Source organism: Platalea leucorodia (genome assembly GCF_965183815.1).
Source record: "Platalea leucorodia genome assembly, chromosome: 5".
Lineage (NCBI taxonomy): Eukaryota > Metazoa > Chordata > Aves > Pelecaniformes > Threskiornithidae > Platalea > Platalea leucorodia.
In genome coordinates this window covers 84,312,985-84,331,410 of record NC_138827.1, presented here as the reverse complement: position 1 = coordinate 84,331,410, position 18,426 = coordinate 84,312,985, and the positions used below count along the sequence as shown (strand labels likewise).

At 69.4% G+C, this 18,426-nt stretch overlaps 2 protein-coding genes across 10 annotated transcripts; one reads left to right on the top strand and one right to left on the bottom strand.

Annotated features, from left to right (window-relative positions):
• The first annotated feature begins 607 nt into the window (after positions 1-607).
• DNAJB2 (DnaJ heat shock protein family (Hsp40) member B2) lies at positions 608-5,914 on the top strand. 9 transcript variants are annotated; one of them, XM_082313202.1, is made up of 10 exons: positions 608-724; positions 1,587-1,782; positions 2,659-2,768; positions 3,212-3,265; positions 3,416-3,535; positions 3,717-3,806; positions 3,935-4,040; positions 4,178-4,248; positions 4,500-4,721; positions 5,684-5,914. In XM_082313202.1, the coding sequence occupies exons 2-10, from the start codon at positions 1,649-1,651 to the stop codon at positions 5,692-5,694; spliced, it is 918 nt and encodes a 305-aa protein (XP_082169328.1). In that variant the 5' UTR covers positions 608-724; positions 1,587-1,648; the 3' UTR covers positions 5,695-5,914. The 9 variants fall into 9 exon arrangements, with proteins under 9 accessions (XP_082169328.1, XP_082169324.1, XP_082169321.1 ...); XM_082313198.1 differs by lacking the exon at positions 5,684-5,914 and having other exon boundaries at positions 3,419-3,535; positions 4,500-5,676; XM_082313195.1 differs by lacking the exon at positions 5,684-5,914 and having other exon boundaries at positions 4,500-5,676.
• Positions 5,915-6,834: 920 nt separating this feature from the next.
• On the bottom strand, positions 6,835-17,861 carry PTPRN (protein tyrosine phosphatase receptor type N; the record flags this gene model as incomplete). Its single annotated transcript, XM_082312525.1, has 23 exons — positions 6,835-6,906; positions 7,013-7,086; positions 7,191-7,255; positions 7,369-7,422; positions 8,478-8,644; positions 8,753-8,872; positions 9,006-9,083; positions 9,383-9,456; positions 9,617-9,764; positions 9,854-10,054; positions 10,183-10,395; positions 12,698-12,762; positions 13,002-13,081; positions 13,229-13,315; positions 13,772-14,058; positions 14,144-14,226; positions 14,355-14,471; positions 14,620-14,944; positions 15,127-15,325; positions 15,460-15,565; positions 15,805-15,918; positions 16,114-16,164; positions 17,765-17,861. 23 exons carry the CDS (start codon positions 17,859-17,861, stop codon positions 6,835-6,837), a joined length of 2,877 nt encoding a protein of 958 aa, XP_082168651.1.
• Positions 17,862-18,426: the final 565 nt, after the last annotated feature.

The window sequence follows — 18,426 nt, the reverse complement described above, 5'->3', positions numbered from 1 at the left end:
GCGAGCAGCCCCTTTGCGGGGGCTGCCCAGGCAAGGGGCCACGAAAAGTCCACATCAAAGCCATCCCCCGAGCCCCGATGCTTGGGCACCCCGGTGCTGCTCGGGGCCCCTCACTGGTGGCCACTCACTCCACCATCACCCGGCGGGCGCAGGGCTGGCGATGCTCGGCCATAGCGGTGCCAGGCAGCCCAGGCTGCTGGCAGGGAGCCGTGCCCGCCAGCCTGGCAGGCTGCACCCCGTCCTGTCCGTCCCCCCCCGCGGCGGGACGGCCGGGGCAAAGCGCTGAGTCACCCCGGCTGTCCCCTCCCGCTGGCCTTTCCGCCGGGCAGCTGACTCGGCAGGAGGCCAGCGGCAAGCGGCGCCCGGTGGCCACCCCGGGGCGGTGGCCGTGCCCCGGTGTGCTCGCAGCGGGCGAGGTCAGTGCCGTGCGCCCCCCCCCCTTGCCGGTGCTACCCCGGGGAGCGCCGGAGCGGTGCTCTGGGTCCCAGCTCACCGCCAAACCCCGTGTTCAAACACGCCTCCTTATGACCTCACCCGCTGGAAAGACGAGCGCGTGACGTCACGAGGCGGCGACGCCGCGATTGGCTGCAGCCGCCGTTCGTCGTGCAGCGGAACCCGCCCACCAAGGCCCCGCGGCGGCCCGGGCCGGGGTGGGGGCGGGAAAAAGCGACGCCGGCCGCGGGCGGCCCGGGGCGGGCGGGGAGGGCTCGGCTGCGGCACTCAGGTGGGCGTCGGATCGGGGAGGAGGGGGGCGGCAGGCGGGGGGGAGCGGGGCCGGGCCGGTGCGGTCCCTTCCCGTGCTGCCGCCGCCACCGGCGGGCAGCCCTGGGCTGCGGCCAACTGGCCGCAGCCCAGGGCTGCCCGCCGGTGGCGGCGAGGAGAGGTTGCTGGGGGGGGTGGGGTGGTGGTGGTCACGGAAACTTCCAGCAGTTACCGGGCCGGGCAGCCCCGGGAGCGCCGTGTTTACAACCGGGGCGGCGGAGGGCGGGCCCCGGCGGCACCGCCCCGCCGCGCTCCCGGTGCCGCCCTCCCCGTCAGCTGATGCGCCCGGGCGGGGGGCGAGTACCGGGGAGAGAGGGGTCGGTACCCCGGGGCCTGCGGGGGAGGCATCCCGCTCCCGTCCCCGATCCGGAGCGGGTCGGCCGGTTGAAGTGCCCCGGGGAGGGTCCCCGCTGAGCCCTTAATCGGCTCCAGGCGCTAAGCACCTTAGCGGGCCGCTCCTGCTGCCTCCCCCCGCCGCCCTGCCCCGGGGCAGAGCCCTCCGGGGGGGACGGGAGGGGAGCCAGCGGGGCCGGCAGCGAGGAGCCCCCTCCCCTTGGCAAGTTGGGGGGATGCAGGGGGGGCGGCGGCGGCGCGGCAGCAGCAAGGGGTCCCCGGCTGGGGCTGTGCGTGCATCCAGGTGGCCGAGGCGCAAGGCGGGGTGCTGGGGAGCCCTGCGTGGGGTTGCTACTGAGCCGCTCTCGGGGGGGACCCGTGGGGCGGCCGGGGCGCCTGGGGAGGGCAGGGCAGCCCGCTCGGCTCTCTCACACCCGGTACTGCCAGGCTGTGCCTGCAGACCCCCTGACGTTGTCTTTCCCCCTCCGCAGTGACCCTGCGGGACAGTCACACGTCATGGTGGACTACTACGAAGCGCTGGGGGTGAGCCGCAATGCCACCGCCGAGGACATCAAGAAGGCGTAAGTGGGTGGCAGGCTGGCAGGCCACCGAGCCACCCCCCTGTCCCCAGCGCCAGCGAGGTGGGGGCTCCCTGCGGGCCGGTGGGGACAGGGCCCAGCTCCAGAGGTGACAATCCAGCCTTTGTTTCCTTTGTGCGGAGGCCAGAGCGGGGCCGGGCTTCGCTGCTGCACAAAGGCATCCCTTGGTGGGGTTTGGTCCCTTTGTCCCCGCTTTCAGCCCGGCGCTGGGGACGGAGGCGGGAGGTGGTCCCGTGGGTGTTTGCAGGCATCCCCTCTCCCTGCCCGAGGGTGCAGGGATGGCAGAGGGCTGGGGCACGGGGGCTCTGCTGGCATCAGGGTCAGGGGGCTGGAGCTCGCGGGGTGAGGAGCAGCGTGTCCCCCGGCACGGGGACCGGGCCCCGCTGGCAGGTCCTGTGCTGCACCCCGGGCACCACAGGGGAGTCCCCGGGGGCGGACGGAGCCTCCTGCCTGGCGCCCTGCCCAGGTCTTGCTGCTCTCGCTGGGGAGAGGCATCACCCGGGGGGAGTAGGTGCGGACTGGTGGCTTGCCTGGGGGGACGGAGGTTCCTAAGAGTGGGTGAGAGAAGCTGGGCAGTCTGGGTAACCCCAGCTAGCTGTGGGTGGGAGGAAAGGGCTGCTTGTGCTCACCTGGCCCCAGGAGCCCCCCAGCGACCCCTGGTCCATGCACGCCTACGGTGGAGCCCAGAAAGGCTCCGGAGCAAACCTGTGAGCATTGTCCAGAGCTGCTGCCGAGGGCAGCTGGGGCAGACACAGGCTGGGGTCATGCCGCAAATATTTGCTCGGGAGGTGAACCAGTCCAGGAAGCTCCCACTTGATGCCTGCGGCTGTGGGGCACTGGGTGAAGCGGGCTTGGGGTGCCCCTGCCTGCGGGGTCGGAGGCGTGCGCTCAGAGGGGGGTTGCTGGCGTGAGAGCCCCCGCTACCCGAGGGCTGCTGTGTGCCCATCACTGCCCGTCTGCGCAGGTACAGGAAGGCTGCACTGAAATGGCACCCGGATAAAAACCCAGACAACAAGGAGTATGCCGAGCAGAGGTTCAAGGAGATCGCTGAGGCGTATGAAGTGCTGTCGGACAGTAAGAGGCCATAGTGCTGTCTCCTGTGTCCCCCCCAGCCCTTGGGGGTGCTCACCCTGGGGTGTCCTGCTGCTGGACTTGCCTGGGTGGCATCCCTGGATGTCCCCGGGAGGTAGTAGGGCCCTCCAGCTTTATCACCCAGCTTGTGGGGTTTAATTACCTCCCCATGCATCCCCCGAAATGGCTCTTGGGAAAGATGCTGGGGTGCTGGCCTCCGGGATGAGGTCTCCCCAGCGCGGCTGAGGCTTGCGCATCCTCGCCCAATGCCCCAACTTGGGTTTGGGAGCGGTGCTGGTGTGGTGGGGGCTCGTGCCGCCCCCCTCCTCTTGCTGTTCTGCACCTCCCTTGGCTGGGGGAAACGTCAGTGCTCCTGCCCGTGCTGCTGCTCCCGGCCCCGTGCCTGGCAGCCGGCTTCCCCGCAGCCCCCTCTCTTCTCCTTCCAGAGCAGAAGCGCGATGTCTATGACCGTTACGGCAAGGACGGACTCATGGGGGCAGGTGAGTGGGCGAGCAGGGCCATGGGAGGTTAGTGCAGCTCTGGATACGGCCCCATCTGAAGGCTCGGTGTGGGTCTGCACCCACTGGGGCTCCTCGCCCTTCGGGGGGTTCCCACCTGGGGCTCCACTTAACTCAGCCTCTTCCCTCCAGCAGGACCGGGGGGCTCCAGGGCCGATGCTGGGGCCCCTGAATTCACCTTCACCTTCCGCAGTGCTCACGATGTCTTCCGGGAGTTCTTCGGCGGGCGAGACCCCTTCGCCGACTTCTTTGGTGCGTGCGGGGTGGTGGTGGCCGAGGGCCAGCTCTGGGGCACCTCTCTGGCCCCGGGGCAGCCACTGGGCTCAGGGACGGGGTGCATGACTGGTCCTGGGGTGGGTCCCCTTGGCAGTGCCCTGCTTCTGGCTTGCCAAGCCGCAGGGGCGATGCTGACGAGGGGCTCCCTGCCTTCCAGATGACATGCTGCCCTTCTCTGAGCTGCGAGGACCTGGTCCACGGCACCACGGGGGAGGCCACTTCTTTTCCCCCTTCCCAGGATCCTCAGGTAGGAGACGCTGCCAGCCCCTACCCTGCAGAGGAGTCCCAGGACATGGCGTCCCCCTGCGCAGGGTCCGTCCCCTGCCTTCCTCCTGCCCCCCACCCCGGCACTGACCTTGTCGCTCCCTTCTCCAGATTTCTTCGCCTCGTCCTTCAGCTCCGGCGCCGACGCAGGGCTGGGCTTCCGCTCCGTCTCCACCTCCACCACCTTCGTTAACGGCAGGCGCATCACCACCAAGCGGTGAGGGCAGCGCCAGCCCACCTCGACCCTGCGGACCCCCCTCATCAGCGGGCCTCGGACCCTGCAGCTTGCCGCTGCCATGCTCTGGCTGCCTGGCCCTTGACCGTCCGTCTGTCTGTCTGTCTGTCTGTCTGCAGGATTATCGAGAACGGGCGGGAGCGGGTGGAAGTGGAGGAGGACGGGGAGCTGAAGTCAATCCACATCGATGGTGAGAAGCGGCACCGCAGACCGACTTGTTGGGGTCTGGCGCTGCCATCTCCCAGCCCCCTTTCCCTTTGGGGACCCCTCTCCTCCTGTGGGGTGGCCGGGAGGTGCCGCATCCGGGCTTGGTTTTGGGCTGAGCCCTTCTGGGCCCTGGTTTGGGGCTGTGACATGGAGGTTTGGTGGGGTGGGCAGGAGGTGCTGGGAGCTGGAGTGGATGTGACCCCTGTCCCCTGCCCCCTGCCCCTGTCCCCACAGGTGTCCCCGATGACATGGCGCTGGGGCTGGAGCTGAGCCGGCGGGAGCAGCAAGCCTTCCCCAGCCCACGGCCTCCCTCGCCCCCGCCGCCCGCCCCGCAGCGGCCCCCGAGCTCCTCGCCCGTCTGCCTCTACACGGACAGCGAGGACGAGGACGAGGACTTGCAGCTGGCCATGGCCTACAGCCTCTCTGAGATGGAGGCCGCGGGGCACCACCGAGCAGGTGGGCACGGCCCCGGCACCCTGCCGGCACCGGGGGGCAGCCCCGGCACCCCGTCCTGCGCCCGCAGAGCCCACGGTCCCCGGGGGGGGCTGGAGCGGGAGCCGCCGGGGGCCGGCAGCCCCACCACAGCGGGGCACGAACCTGCCCCCAAAGCGAAGCAGTGGCACTGCCCCCTGCTCTGAGCGTGGGGCTGGGGTTGTGCCCCCCGCCGTGGGGCAGGGAGAGGAAAGGGGGGGTGGGGACTGGCTGCCTGGGGCTTGGCTCCTGCCTCCCCCAGCAAGGGAGGGGGTCTCTCCTGCCCTGCCTCCTTGTTGCTGCTCAGGTGGGTGGGCGGCTGGTGGCACCCCGGGGTGGGGGGGCTGCCAGAGTTGGGGGTCGTGGCTGGAAGAGGGGCCCTTGATGGGGTCCCGGGAAGAGGGGCAGCTCCCTGCCCTGGCTCCTGGAAGCGCGGGGTGCCTGTGGGCAGGCGTGCCCCGGCTCTGCCCGCTCCTCTCTCCCTGCCTGCCTTGCAGAGGGGCAGGGGCTGCAGCCGGTGCCTCCCTGGCTGCTGCCTGCCCCTGCCCAGGCTGGGGAGTACTGGGTCGGGCTCTCCCTCCTTGCAAGGAGGGGTGTGCATGTGGGCTCTGCTTGGTGCCTTGTCTCTGTCTTTCCCCTCTGGATGCTGTCGATCCTGCCTGTACCCCCTCGTCCTCTGTCCCCCCCCATCGCAGACCCTGCCTGGTCACCCCCTTCCCTACGCCTTGCACACCCTGCAGGGCACTGTCCCTCCCTGCTTCCCGCAGCAGCAACGACCCTCAGTGATGCTCACAGTCGTTCCCAACCTCGCTATTGCCCGTGATCCTGCCTTGGCTCTCTTCCTCCTCCTGGGACCTTCCTCCCTCCCTCCCTGCCCCTCCCCAGCCCTGGGCCAAGGAGGGTTTCACGGGTGCTGTTGTGTCCCCCCCCTCCGCTTGTCTCCCCAGGTGTGTTCTGAGGCTGCTGCGCCCGGGGACCGCGCACGCCCGCTCGCCCACGGAGGCTCTCCCAGCCAGGACTCCGCTTTGTCCCTGCACGGCCACCCCCTGCCACCCCCTTCCCCCAGCACCCTCTGGCTCCGTGGGATGCGGGGGGGGGGGGGGCACGGCGGGGCTTATGGCTGAGCAATGCCTAGGGCTGGGGGGGAAAATGCCCCACGAGGTTGTGGGGAGGGTGGTGATGGGGGGCTGGAGGGGAGGGGGGTTGCTGTAGATTAGGCTGCTGGGGGGTGCTGGCGGCAGGCAGCGAGGGGCAGCATGGCTGGGCTCAGCCAGCGGGGCTGGGCTCTGTCCCCCTCCTTGCTGCAGCCCCCCCTCCCTGACCCCCTTCTGCTGACAGCCATCAATAAACCTGTTTGCAGTAGCTGCCGCCTGCGGGGTGTCTCTGGGCTGGGGGTTGCAGGGTCCCCCCCATCCTTGCCTGCAGGGCGGGGGGGGGGCTAGTCCCAGCTGCATTTGCCTGGCGGTTGTGGGGTGCAGGCTGTGCTTCTGCGGGGACGGGACGGGGACTCCCTGTGCCCCCCCATATACACACAGTCAGAGGCCAGGCCTGGCTGCAGCTGCACGAACGCGACACGAGAACTTTATTCACATCAAGATACAAAATTATATTTCTCTAGAAATTTCTCTTCTGCTCGAGTGACGAGGTGGGGGAGCACACGGAGGGGACCTGGGGCTGGGCCAGGCCCCCCCCCCGCCCCCAGTGCTCCCCCCAACCATGGGGGACCCCTGCCCATTCCTGCCCCCCACCTGGCCACAGGGAGGGAGCTGACACAGGACCGCCAGGTTGGGGTGCAGGAGAGCGGCTGGGGGGGCCCCACAGCCACCTCCCAGCAGCATCACCTGGTCCCCTCCTCTACAGGGGACAGGGGACACGAGCCCCATCCCCGCTGCAGTGGCAAGGGGTGCAGTGGGGTTCTGTGCCCTGCACACAGAGGGGCTGAGCCACGTGTCCCTAGGGAGAGGGGCTGGGGGGGGGCAGAAACAGAGCCAGGAGCACAGACAGCATTTTACAGGGAGAGCAGCCCCACGGGCAGGGCGAGGAGAGCGTGCGAAGCCGGGGGGCATGGGGGAAGACGAGAGGGGAGGGCTCCTCGCCATCACTGCGGCAGTGCCTTCAGGATGGCGTTCACTTCCTCGGCCACGGCCGTCAGTGCGAACTCAAACTGGTCCTGGGGGAGCAGAGGAGGGGGTATGAGGGTCGCCGCCGGCCCAGCCCCGGGGGCTGTGTCTGCTCAGGGAGGGAGGGGATCCCCAGTTTGGGGGGGGAGGGGGTACCTTGGTCTGCACCATGCCGGGCCGCTGGTCTCGGATGTGCTCCAGTGTAGCAGCTATGTCTATCTCCTTCACCCCTGGGGCAGAGGGGGAGAAGGGTGCTAGGAGGGGGGGTCCACAGGCCGAGCACATGGCCCTGCACCCTCCAGACAGGGCAGAAGCGGTGCTGCCCTACACCTACCTTTGGCCATTCGGTTCAGGACCATGTCGACGAGGATGTAGGTCCCGGTCCTGCCTGCGCCGTCACTGCAAGACGCAGATGCTTGGACCAGGGGGACGGGCTCCAGGGACTGGTCCTGGCCAGCAGGTCCCAGCCTTGCAGCCACCCCAGCCCCCACCCGCCCCATCCCCGGCAGTACCTGCAGTGCACAATAATAGGGCAGGAGCGACCCCGGTAGCACTTGTTCACCTTCCTGCAAGGACAAGAGGGAGCAGGTCAGTGCCCTGCCATGGTGGGGACAAGGCTGCGCTAGGTGCCCCTCGCTGTGCCAAGCCGGGGGGGGCAGCGGGCACCCCATGATGTGGCCCTGGGGGTCCGGCACATGGTTCCTCCTGCCTCCCCAGTGACGCTGGGCATGGGATGGGGACCATGGGTGGAAAGGGGCCGGGGCAGGGAGAGGAGCCCGGCTCCTTGGGTGCCCAGCCCAGGGAGGGAAGCAGTGGCAGGACCCCAAGGGGAGCAGCTCTGGTCCGGTGGGGCGCGAAGCTGGGGGCCAGGCGCCGGCGGGGCTCCCGACATGCTCCATGCAGCAGGCACGGCTGCCAACGATCACTTTTGTGACTATGCAACTGGAGCCAGATTACTAGCTGCAAATCACAAAAATGACGCCGGCAGCTGCGAGAGAGAGACAGAGACAGACAGAGAGACAGAGAGAGCGTGAGCGGGGCAGAGAGGAGGGCGACGTGCTTGGGGGACCCCCCCTAAGCCCTAAGTGACTGGCCAGCCCCCGCCAGGAGCCCACCACCACCCAGGGCCCCCAAAACCCCAGCAGGCGCTGCCTGCAGACCTCCTGGGAGCGGTCCCAGCCCCGCAGCCCTCTCCCCGGGCCAGCTGGGGACCCACTGCTGGCTGTAGGGCACAGGGAGCAATGGGTCACAACTGTTCAAGGCTGGCTCTGGGGGTTTCTTCTTTGCACCCATGGCTGGGGAGGGTGCCAGGCGGTGCTGTCCCCTATGCCAGCTCTGGGCAAGAGCAATTTCCCACCCTCCCCATGAAGGCTGGAGAGCCCTGGCAACCTCAGCTGGAGGTTTCTTGCCCACCAAGCTCTGCTGAGCCTCATCCCAAGCTGGCCAGAACCCGGTTCTTCTGCTTCTCCCCATGCATGGCAGCCCTTTGTCCCTCCAGCCCATCCATGCCACAGCCCTGACCCTCATCGCACCGGCAGCGATGTCCTCGCCCGTCAGTCCCCTGCGGTGTGGACCACCACCGGCTCCCCGGGGGCTGGCATGGCACCCGGTGGGCACTCACCTGCGGAAGTCGAGGAGGGGCCGGGTGGTGGCGGGGATGCCCTCGGCCGGCCAGCTGAGGAAGTGGAACTGCGTCAGGGTGCGGGTCTCCTGCGACTGCACGTTCTTCAGGTAGAAGCTGCGCACCAGGAAATCCTCGCACCAGATGTGCTCCGACACCAGGTTCACCTGCCCGAGAGAGGCAGCCGGTGGGCGTCAGCGCTGGGCAGGGGGGCTGCACGCGAGGGAACGGGGGCTGAAGGATGCTCCTAGCCCTGGGCTACCGGCCGCACTTGCCTCGTAGATGTGGTAGAGAGAGGAGCCTTCGTCAGGCCAGTAGCGGTCACACTGCTTGACGCTGTCCTCGGCCAGTGGGCTCAGCATGACGATGACAGTGCAGCCGTGCTCCCACACCATCTGCAGGCAAGGCATGGGGGTTGTCACCGCTGGGTGACAGCCTAGGCAGGAGGGTGGCCGAGCCGCTGTGACCCATCTGGTGGGCAGCACCCAGAGGGACCCTGATGGGCTGGCACAGCCGGGTGACGCTCACCTGCCAGAAGTCAGCGATAGTGTGGGACAGCGGCCCCTGCGTGGCGATGTACGCTGGCATCCGCGGGTCGTGCTCGATCTGGAGCAGGAAAGGGGGTGTCAGACTGCACGCTCTTCGGCCAGGGGTTGGTGACACCGGGAGGAGCAGGGGGGATACTCCAGGGGTGATGGGAGGGCTGGGGAGGGAGCTTCGGGTGCCACGGCCAGGAGGGAAATGGACTTTAACCACATCTGAGCAATGGGGCAGGCGCATTGCTCCCATCCGTAGCCCACAGGGACATGAGCTCAGTCCAGCTCCATCCCAGAGCGGGAGCCTTGACCAGGCTGAGCACATCACGGAGTGGGGTGGCAATGCAGGAGCCCCTGGTGATCACTCACGATAGGACTGGCGTTGATGAAGTCGCTGCGGGATGGGTTGCTCTCGGCTTTCAGCTTGATCCGCACGTGGTCATCTGGGGAAACGGAGGCCAGGGGATGTGGTGAGCGCCTTGGGGAACTGGGGGCAACCCACGACGCAGCCTGCCGTGGCCCCAAGCATTCCCGTGCCCCGCATCACCCTCCTGCTATGGCCCTGGGAGCTGGTCCCCGGGGCAGGGCAGCTGGGATGCTCACAGGGCACGTAGTCGGGGTTGCGGTTCTTCTTCAGGTTGGCTTCGCTTTGGGCAATGGAGCAGACGCTGGGCTCAGCCTGGTAGGCACAGAGAGCCTGCCACTCCTTGGCCAGCCGGTCCCGGTTGCGGAGGTGGTCCTCCATATAGGCCTGGGGCAGAGGGACGGGGGTCAGCCTGGCAGCCAGGGGGTACACGGTGGGGCTGGGGAGGAGGCTGCCACCCCACCAGGCCGGCTCACCAGGATCATGTGTCCAGTGGAGATGTCCATGTTGGACTGGACGGGCTCCTCGCACCAGGAGGGTGTGCTGCTGTGGGAGCTGGGGCTGGGCTGCGGGGCATCACTGAACTGGGACGAGACGCTGCTGACGCGTGAGGTCTCCGCCGGTGCCTCAGCACGGCCAAAGAGAGACTTGGCAGCCATGTGCTGGCGGCACAGCTCCTGGGGAACCCCAGCAAGAGCCCTGTCCCTTGGCCACAGCACTGCCGTAGGACAGCCCCGTGCACCCTGAGTGATGCTGACGCAGCGGTGCCGCATCCCTCAGGGTCCCGCATCCCGTGGGGTCCTACCTGGTACTCAAAGGTGGTGTCGGCAGCGCCCTCGGGCCCCAGGGCGGCCAGGCGCTCCTTCTCCCGCTGCTTGACATGGCGCCGGAGGCAGAAGGCTGCAGCGGCCGCGATGGCGATGCCCGCCACGCAGGCCAGCGCGATGAAGGTCAGCAGCACCGAGTGGAAGCCGTCCCCGAAGCGGGATGGGCGCGAGTAGGCAGCAGCCTCATTTCGCTGCGGGCAGAGCCGAGCAAAGGTTAGTAGGGGAGGTATCTGCATGGGGCTGGGGGGCAGACAGCCCATTCTGCACCACATTTGGGGTTGTTGGGGGCTAAAACAGAGCAAGGACACTCAGTGCTGTGCTGATTCTCCCAGCACCCTCAGCTGGGGCAGAACTGGTGTCACTGGGGCAAGGCACGGTGCACCCACATGCATGTCGCAAGGGGTGTTGGTCACGCTGGTGTCCCTGGGGCTGCAGGAGGAGACAGAGCCTGGACAAGCCCAGGCAGCAGCGACCTGCTGCTCCCCTGCTCCCAGCACCCAGGGCTGCTCCCCAGGGCAGCCCCAGCCCAGGCCTCCCCATCCAGGGAAGGCAGTGGTCCTGTGGAGCTTGGGTTCAACGGGCTCCTGCCCAGCTGGAGGTCAACGAGGGCTGGATTCAGCCTCAGGGGTTAATGGCAAAGGATGGGCCACTGCAGCGCTGGGTCCAGGGCAGCAATCGCTGCTCCCAGGGGACTTCCCCAAATGGGGATGGCTGTCCCCTGCAGCCACTGCTCCACGGCAGGACACGGGGTGGGGTGGATGTGCCAGCACTGCCAGAGGGCTGGGGGACAGGTCCTCCCTATCGCTCTCCTCATCTGGGACACAGAGCAACCCCTGCCACCTTGCAGGCAGTGCCTGCAGGGCTCCTGCCCTGTAGCGGGGGGACACACAGCCCAATCCATGCCTGTCCCACGCTGGAATGGGGTGGCACTGAGCCCTTGCTGTATGAGACCTTGTCCCGGAGCTGCTGGTGATCAGGATGCTGCCTGCCCCACCACAGCCAGGTCCTGGGGCAGCACAGGGATGCTGGGGCATTACCACCACCACCACCAAATACCCTGTGCCCAATGAGGCGCCAGAGCCCAGCATTACCTCACTGCCACGGCCTCCCATTGGCCACAAGCCTGATGAGGTTACCGAGGGAACACTGCATCATCACCACCTACATCGTCATCATCATTGCCTGGGGATGCCCCCGCCCCAGGGGTCCCCGCTGCCACCTACCCCCCCAGCCTCGCCAGCCCCCAGCTCCCTGGGACACCCAAGCAGGAGCAGCCCCGCAGCCCCTGGAGGTGTCAGAAGGTCTGGAGGTGTCAGCAGGGCTGGGGGGACAGAAGGGACCTCCATCCCAAGGCCTGCCCTGGCCCTGCTGTCCCCCTGCCTCTCTACATCCCTCCTTCCCCAAATCATGCACCAGTCCCACTGGGTTCAGAGCCCGGGGCGGCAGGGTGAAGGAAAAGCACAAGCTGGTCTGGACCGGGGAGGTCTGTGCAGAAGAGGGCTCGCAAAGCTGCTTCAGCCTCCTCTGAGCTCCAGCTCCGTCATCTCTGCCATCTCTCCCAGCTCCTGCCACTTGCCACATCAAAAGGCATTGCCATAGCAACGCTCCACATGTTGCTGATGGAGACAGGTTGCCTCAGTGGCCAGGCCACCCCTTCTCCATGGCCTCCTCCTCCCAGGTCCCCCCTTCCTTCCTCCCTGCCGACAGCTACGGCCACAGGGCAGGAAGGTGGGAAATAGGGACCCTGGGTTGGGGATGTCCTGCACTTCCCCTCCCCAGGCTGCAGATACAGGAGCCAGGCTCGGTCCCCCATCTCCAGCCCCGGCTCCCCCCCCCCGGAGACTGTTCCTGGGGATCCCTGGAGGAGCACAGGGAGGGGGACCCCCTCTCCAAGCAGATGGCTCCTGCTCCATCCCTGCCTTCAGCTGCTTTGCCGTTCCCTGGGGGCACAATGGCATTTTGCCTGCCTAGCTATGGTCTCTGGGGTGCTCTGGGCACTGCCCAGTGCTGGGGTACCCAAGCCGCAGCCAGGATGGGGTGCACAGGCTGGAGGGAGGCAAGGGTGAGGATGAGTCCTGCGGGGTGCAGCCTGCAGCCCCCCAGTCTTGGATGGAGGGGGGAAAGCCTCCGGGAGACCCTCCCAGATTGCCTTCAAATCCTGCGGAGCTTTTGTTTTAGAAAGAGCAGAGTGCCCCGGGAGCGCAGGCGGCCAGGCAGCATCTCGCTGCCGGGTAGAAGGGGGTCACTGGAGCAGTCCTGCTCCAGCCCATCCCAGCTAACCTGAGTCTGTCTCCAACACAGCAGCCCAAACACTGCCCAGAGCCCTCTGCTCCCCAGCTGCCCCACAGACCCCCGGGGATGGCTTGCTCACGAGGAGCCCTGCGCCCCAGGGCTGGGGCACAGCACGCTTCTCGGCTCGTACCTGGTGGCAGCACCCCACTGCCCTGTCCCCAGCCGCCCCAGCCCCGAGGGCCGGGCATGCCTTGCTCCTACCTCTCCCACTCCTGTTTGCACGACCTTCAGGCCCAGCTCTGCCTCCAGCTCTGCCTTCACTTGCTCTGTGGATGGAGAAGAGAGAGGTTAGAAGGGGGCTTCCCTTCTACCCAAGAGACTCGCCCCCCAGAGACAGAGCCAAGGGATATCCCCGACACCTGCCCACCCCACACCAGCTTCCCAGTTCAGCCAGTGGCACTGGGATGTATGGTGGGAGCCTCCTCTTCCTGGCCCCTGGGAAGGGGCCCCCCACAACTCGGGGAGGAAAGGGGGGCACGGCCAGGGGGAGCCCGGCCCAACTCACCAGCCTGGCTGGCCACGTCCGCCAGCGAGAGGTTCTGGGGGTTCTGCCGGATGCGGAAGGTGAGCGCGGGACCCACGACGCTGCCGGGGACGGGGGGACACAGTGTGAGACCGGGGAGCGCAGAACCCATCCCCACCACAGCCCTGTTCCTCCTGGCCCCCCGGCTCGGGGCAGCCGTGCGTGGCCAGGGCTGCGACAGCAGCACCCCGCAGCCCAGCTCCCCTCACCTGATGTTGATGAAGCTGGCCGTGGAGAGGTGGAGGCGCTTGGCGAGCAGCTCCAGCAGCCGCACGCCGGCGGCCAGCCCCAGGGGCCTGTGGGGACAGCGGCAGGGTGAGGGGCGGGCAGTGGGGGCAAGGGGAGAGCCCACGCTCCCCGCAGCTGGGGAAGGGGGACAGGCAGGCATGGGGAGTCCCACGTATGGAGCGAGGGCTGTCAGGGCGGGCAGGAGGTAAGGCAGAGCATGGGGACACGTGGTGATGGAGGTGAGCTGACCCCCCCCTCGTACATGAGTGTGCGTGGAGGCAGTTGTGCAAACATTTGGCTGAGCCTGTCCTAGCCTCCCATCCTGCAGCAGCGAGCTCCAGCCTTGGCGTGGGCTGAGGGGAAGGCTTTGGGGTGGGATAAGGGCTGTGGATGGAAGGGGATGGGGAGCTGACCCCACTGGAGACCCACACAGGCTCAGCTGAGCACACGGAGCTGCGACAGCTAGCCTGGGGGGATACAGCCCCTCCACACACCGCCCCCCTCGCCCGATCCCCGGCTCTCACTTCTGGTCCGTGACGATGTAGCCGTACTCATCCGGTGGCCGTGTGCCCCGCTGCGCCCCACCATCCTTCGCCTCTGTGTAGCTCTTCTTCTCCACCGCGATCGGCTTCCCGGGGCTGAGTGTGTCACTGCCATGCCCCCGCTGCGGCTCTGCCCGGGGGGCTGGCGAGGACGCTGCCCTGCCCCTCGGTCTGTCCCCTGGGGAGCTGGTGGCTGGGATTTTGGGGGGCGGCGCTGTGGAGGAAGGGGGCACTGGCTCCTCTCCGTGCTGCATATCCCCCTCCGACACCTGGAGGAGGGAAAGGGAGGAGCTGGGACCCCCGAGGAGAGCCCTGGGGGGGCTGCCCCCTCCTATACACACACACCCCCCCCACCTGCGGCGTGGCACCTCCTCCAGCACCACCCTGCTGCAAACCCACCCGTTTCTTCGCTGTAGGCACTTCAGGGCCAGCAACACCTGGGAAGGAGAGAGATAGAGGTCCTGTGGCACCCACCCCAAGAGGCAACACCCCCTATCCCAAAACAGGGCGTGCTGGCACCCGCTGCTGCCAGTCCCTGCCCACCCCATCCCTGCACCCCGCTCACCAGAGCTCTGGAGCAGCTGGAGAAGGGTGGAGAGGCTGCTCAGCTGCTGGGGGCTCAGCTCCGGCAGCCCCAAGCCATAGCTGGCCAAGAGGGAGGCCAGTCTCTTCAGGGCAGCATCTGCAAGAGGATGCAGCATCAGGTCAGATGCCCTGCATCCACGTGGGGACCATGGGCCAGGGACGCAGCAGAGTCTGAGCCACGAGGAATGTGGCTGTGGGGACAGGATGGGGATGAGGGCTCGGTGCCTGGCTGGGGGACACAGTACCCGTCTGTGCAGGGGGTGGCTGGGCAGCCAGGGGCACTGGCTGCTCCCTCTCCTCCATGTCCCTGTAGTCACCGGGCAGCCGTAAGCTATGCTGGAGCCTGGTGCCAGCAGGGTCCAGGCGGCCAGCTTTCTCTCTGGGCAGGGAGAGCATGCCCAAGTCCTGGAAGAGATGCCCCCCGTCCGTTCCTGGCTGCCCGCCGTAGGAGGGCACAGGGCCAGCCCCAAAAAGGGCCTGGGCAGGCACCCGGCCCAGCAGCGAGGAGGTCTCAGGGCTCTGCCTGGCTGAGCTGCCGGGGAGCTGGTGAGTACCATCCTGGTAGCCGAACTGCAACCAAAACACAGAACCACCATGGTCAAACCCCACAGGGCCCCTGCCACCCCATGGCAGGGCACCCCCAAGCCTGGGTTACCCCAGCACCAGAAGAAGGAGGGTGCTGGGAGTGCCGCAGCCCCCTGCCCATCCCTACCTTTCCACCCGGGAGAGGGGGGCTCCCCCCCATCTCTTACCTTGTGGTAGGAGTAGGGGTTGAGCAGAGCCTCCTCGTAGCCCAGCTGGGGAGGGGGGGACAGCAGGAGGTGCTCCAGGTACCGCTGCAGCAGCGGGGAGGGCAGCAGTGGCGGGGGCTGCCCCAGATGCTGAGCGGCCGGCAGGCCGGGGTCCACGGGGAGCGGGGCTCGCCGGGGGGAGCCGCGGAGGGGCAGGAACCTCGGAGGCAAACAGCGCTGGGGTGACTCACCTGGGTACGGGGGAGCCCCCCTCCCTAAAACCCCATTTGGGGGGTGAAGCTCTCGCTGCCCTGCCAGGCTCTGCTCGCAGGCTGGCAGCTGGCACTGCCCTACCTGTCCCTGGCCGCCGGCTCCAGCGAGGGCGGCGGGCGGAGGCGGGGGATGCGCTCCATCTCCTGCGAGATCACATACTGGGTGATGCCGTCCTGCCACGAGAGCCCTGCCATGGGAAGGGGCTGTGAGACATGGAGCAGGCCTGGGGACCACCGGGAGAGTGCACGGGAGGCCACCCTGGTGTCCTGACCGTGCCCCATGGCTTAGGTTTGGCCCCAATCCTCCTAGAATCAGCTGGACCTCTCCTCAGCCCACCCGGGCCCCCGGGGCCAGCAGGACCCCAGACAGCCCTAGTGGCACTCGGCAATGCTGCCCGGCACCCCCGCCCCACACTCCCCCCTTCACCTTGTGCCATGAGATGCCGCAAGACATCCTGCAGGCGCTGGAGCACGGGAGAGGTGACCTGGAAGTAGGGTCTGTCCTGCACGGAGCCCACCTGGCACTGCCCAAACAGCCCATCTGCAAGAGAGGGGAGGCGGGGGGGCGGAGGGATGAATGCCCCACGGTGAGGAGGGTCTCTGGGCACAGCCCCAACTTTCTCCTGCCGTGCCCCCCCCCCCGCTGCACCCCAAGTTCCCCTGCAAGGCAGCCCTGCGCCCTCCACACCCCCGTGGGAAGGAAGAAGGGATCCCCGCACCCCCTCTAGCCACTTACCCTGCACGCACACCTCCTGGGGGGAGCACAGCCTCCGGTCAAACAGGCAGCCTAGGACGGACAGACAGACAGACAGGCCAGTCAGCATAGCCTCCAAAGGGGGGCTCCAACGGGGTTTACTCATCACCAGCTGCTCGGGGCCCCCCACTCTCCAGGAAAGTGCCATGGGGGTGCAATGTGTTGATGTGGGGGGCACAGGCTGGTAGCCCAGGGCAGGGCCTCGGTGCCAGCTTCCCCCCGCCCCCCAAAAGCCAAGATGAGGGCTGTGCACAGAGCCTGCCCCTGCCTCTGGGGAGCGGGGGGAGCCCTGGAGTTTTCCTGGGGTGCTGGCAGTTAGGAAGGGAAGGCCGAGGGGGCAGAGACCTGCAAGACCCCGTCTGTTGCCCTCCCCCATGTGGCAGGGACGCAGTCCGGTGACACCGGGGACCCCCTCTCCCCGCGCGGGGACCCCAAAGCACGCATGCAGCGGGGGGGAGGGGGTGTCTCTCTACCCCCTTCGGGGGGCAGCACTTGGGCGGGGGGCGGCTTCCCCCTTCCTCTCCCCCCCCTCCCGCCTCGGTCCAAGCCCGTCAGCAGCGAGACGGCAGCAGGCGATGACTCAGCCCCGGATGGCGAGGAAGGAACGAGAAAACAACCGGGGGGAGGGGAGGGAGGGGCCCGCCGAGCCCGCCGCCGGGGAGAGGGGGTCCCCGAAAGGCGGGCACCCGCGGGCCGGCTCCCCCCGCGGCGGGGGGCAAGGCGGGTGCGGGGCGCAGGGCCCCGCTGCCGAGGGGCGACCCCGGGGGGCGGCGGGAGCGGGGAGGGCCGGGCCGGGCCGGCGGGGCCGGGCGGGCGCTGTCCGCGGTGCTGAAGCGGCGCGGCCGCCTCCCGCCGGGACGCCCCGCTCCGCCGGGAGGGGCGGCGGTACCGGCCCCGGGAGGCTCCCCCGGGCGGGACGGGGCTGGAGCTCGGCCGCAGCCGCTCCGGCACCGTCCCCGCCTGCTCCCGGGAGGCGGCGGGGTTCCCCGCGCTGCGGCCGGACCCGTCCCGGCGCTGCCGGGCCCGCCGGAGGACGAGGGACGCAGCAGCCCCGGGCGCCCGGTAGTGAGTCAGCGGCCGCCGGGGCCGAGCCGTGCGGGGGGGGGCTGCAGCCCTGCTACCGGCAGCGGCACCCCGGGACCCCCGGGCGGGGGCCGCGCGGGCCGAGCTGGAGGAGAGCGGGTGCACCGGCCCGCCCCCGCGTCCCGGGCCCGGCCGCGCTTACCGGCGGGGGCCGGCTAAAGGGCGCCGGGGTCCCGGAGGGAGCCGCCGCTCAGGGCCGCTGCCCCGGGCTCCCCATCCCCGCGGCAGCCCCGGGCACCGGCTTTGCCCCGGGCAGGGTATCTGAGCGAGCACCGCTCTGCTCCCGGTCCCGTCCCACCGGCCCCGGGGGCGGCAGCAACTCTCCGGCCGGCGGGGTGCCCCGGGGCCAGCCCCAGGAGAGGGGCGCCCCCGCTGCCGCACCCGCCGTGCCGGTACCGGTACCGGTGCCGGGCTACCCTCTCCCGCTCTCCGCCGGGGGCCAGGCCTGCCGCTGCCCGCCGTGACAGCATCCACGCCAGCGGTGACAGCACCGGGCGCGGAGCCCCCCGCCCCGCCCCGGGCACCGCCCTGCCCGGGGCCCCGGTCTCACCGTGCGCGGCGGTAGCGGAGACGCCGCCGTCCCGCAGCAGCCCGCGGCCGGCCAGGAGGAGGAGGCAGAGGAGCGCCCGGAGCAGCCGCCGCCCCATGCTCCGCTCACGGCCGCAGCATGGCGCACCCGCCGGCCGCGCCCCCGCCGCCGCCGCCAACCCGCGCCCCGCCGCGCCGCGCGCCCCGCCCGCCACCGGTGGCGCAACGCCCCCCCCCGCCGCAGCCAATCAGAGACGCGGGCTCCGTTCCCCTCGCCTCGGGTTCACGCCCCCCTGTTGCCGAGTCAGGCCAATGACGCGGCGGCCCGGGGGGAGACGGCCATGCACCGCGCCAATCGCGGCCTCCCTGAGGGCGAGCCACGCCCCCCCGGGGGCGTGCCACCGCCCCACCCACCCCGTCCCAGCCCCGCGGCCCCACTGGCTCCCGCCCGGGCCACGCCCCTGTGCTGTGACCAATGAGCGGCGAGCACCGGGCCACACCCTCACACCCCCGCCCAGCGGCACCGCCCCGGGGAGGGCGGGAGGGGAGCGGGCGGCCCCGGCCCCCCCGGCGCCGGGAGCAGGAGCAGCTCTGGGGCCCGCAGGACCCGGCAGGACCCGGCAGCACGGCCCGGGCCCCGGCAGGGCAGGCACGGCCCCCCCGGCGGCCCTCGGACCCGGGCCC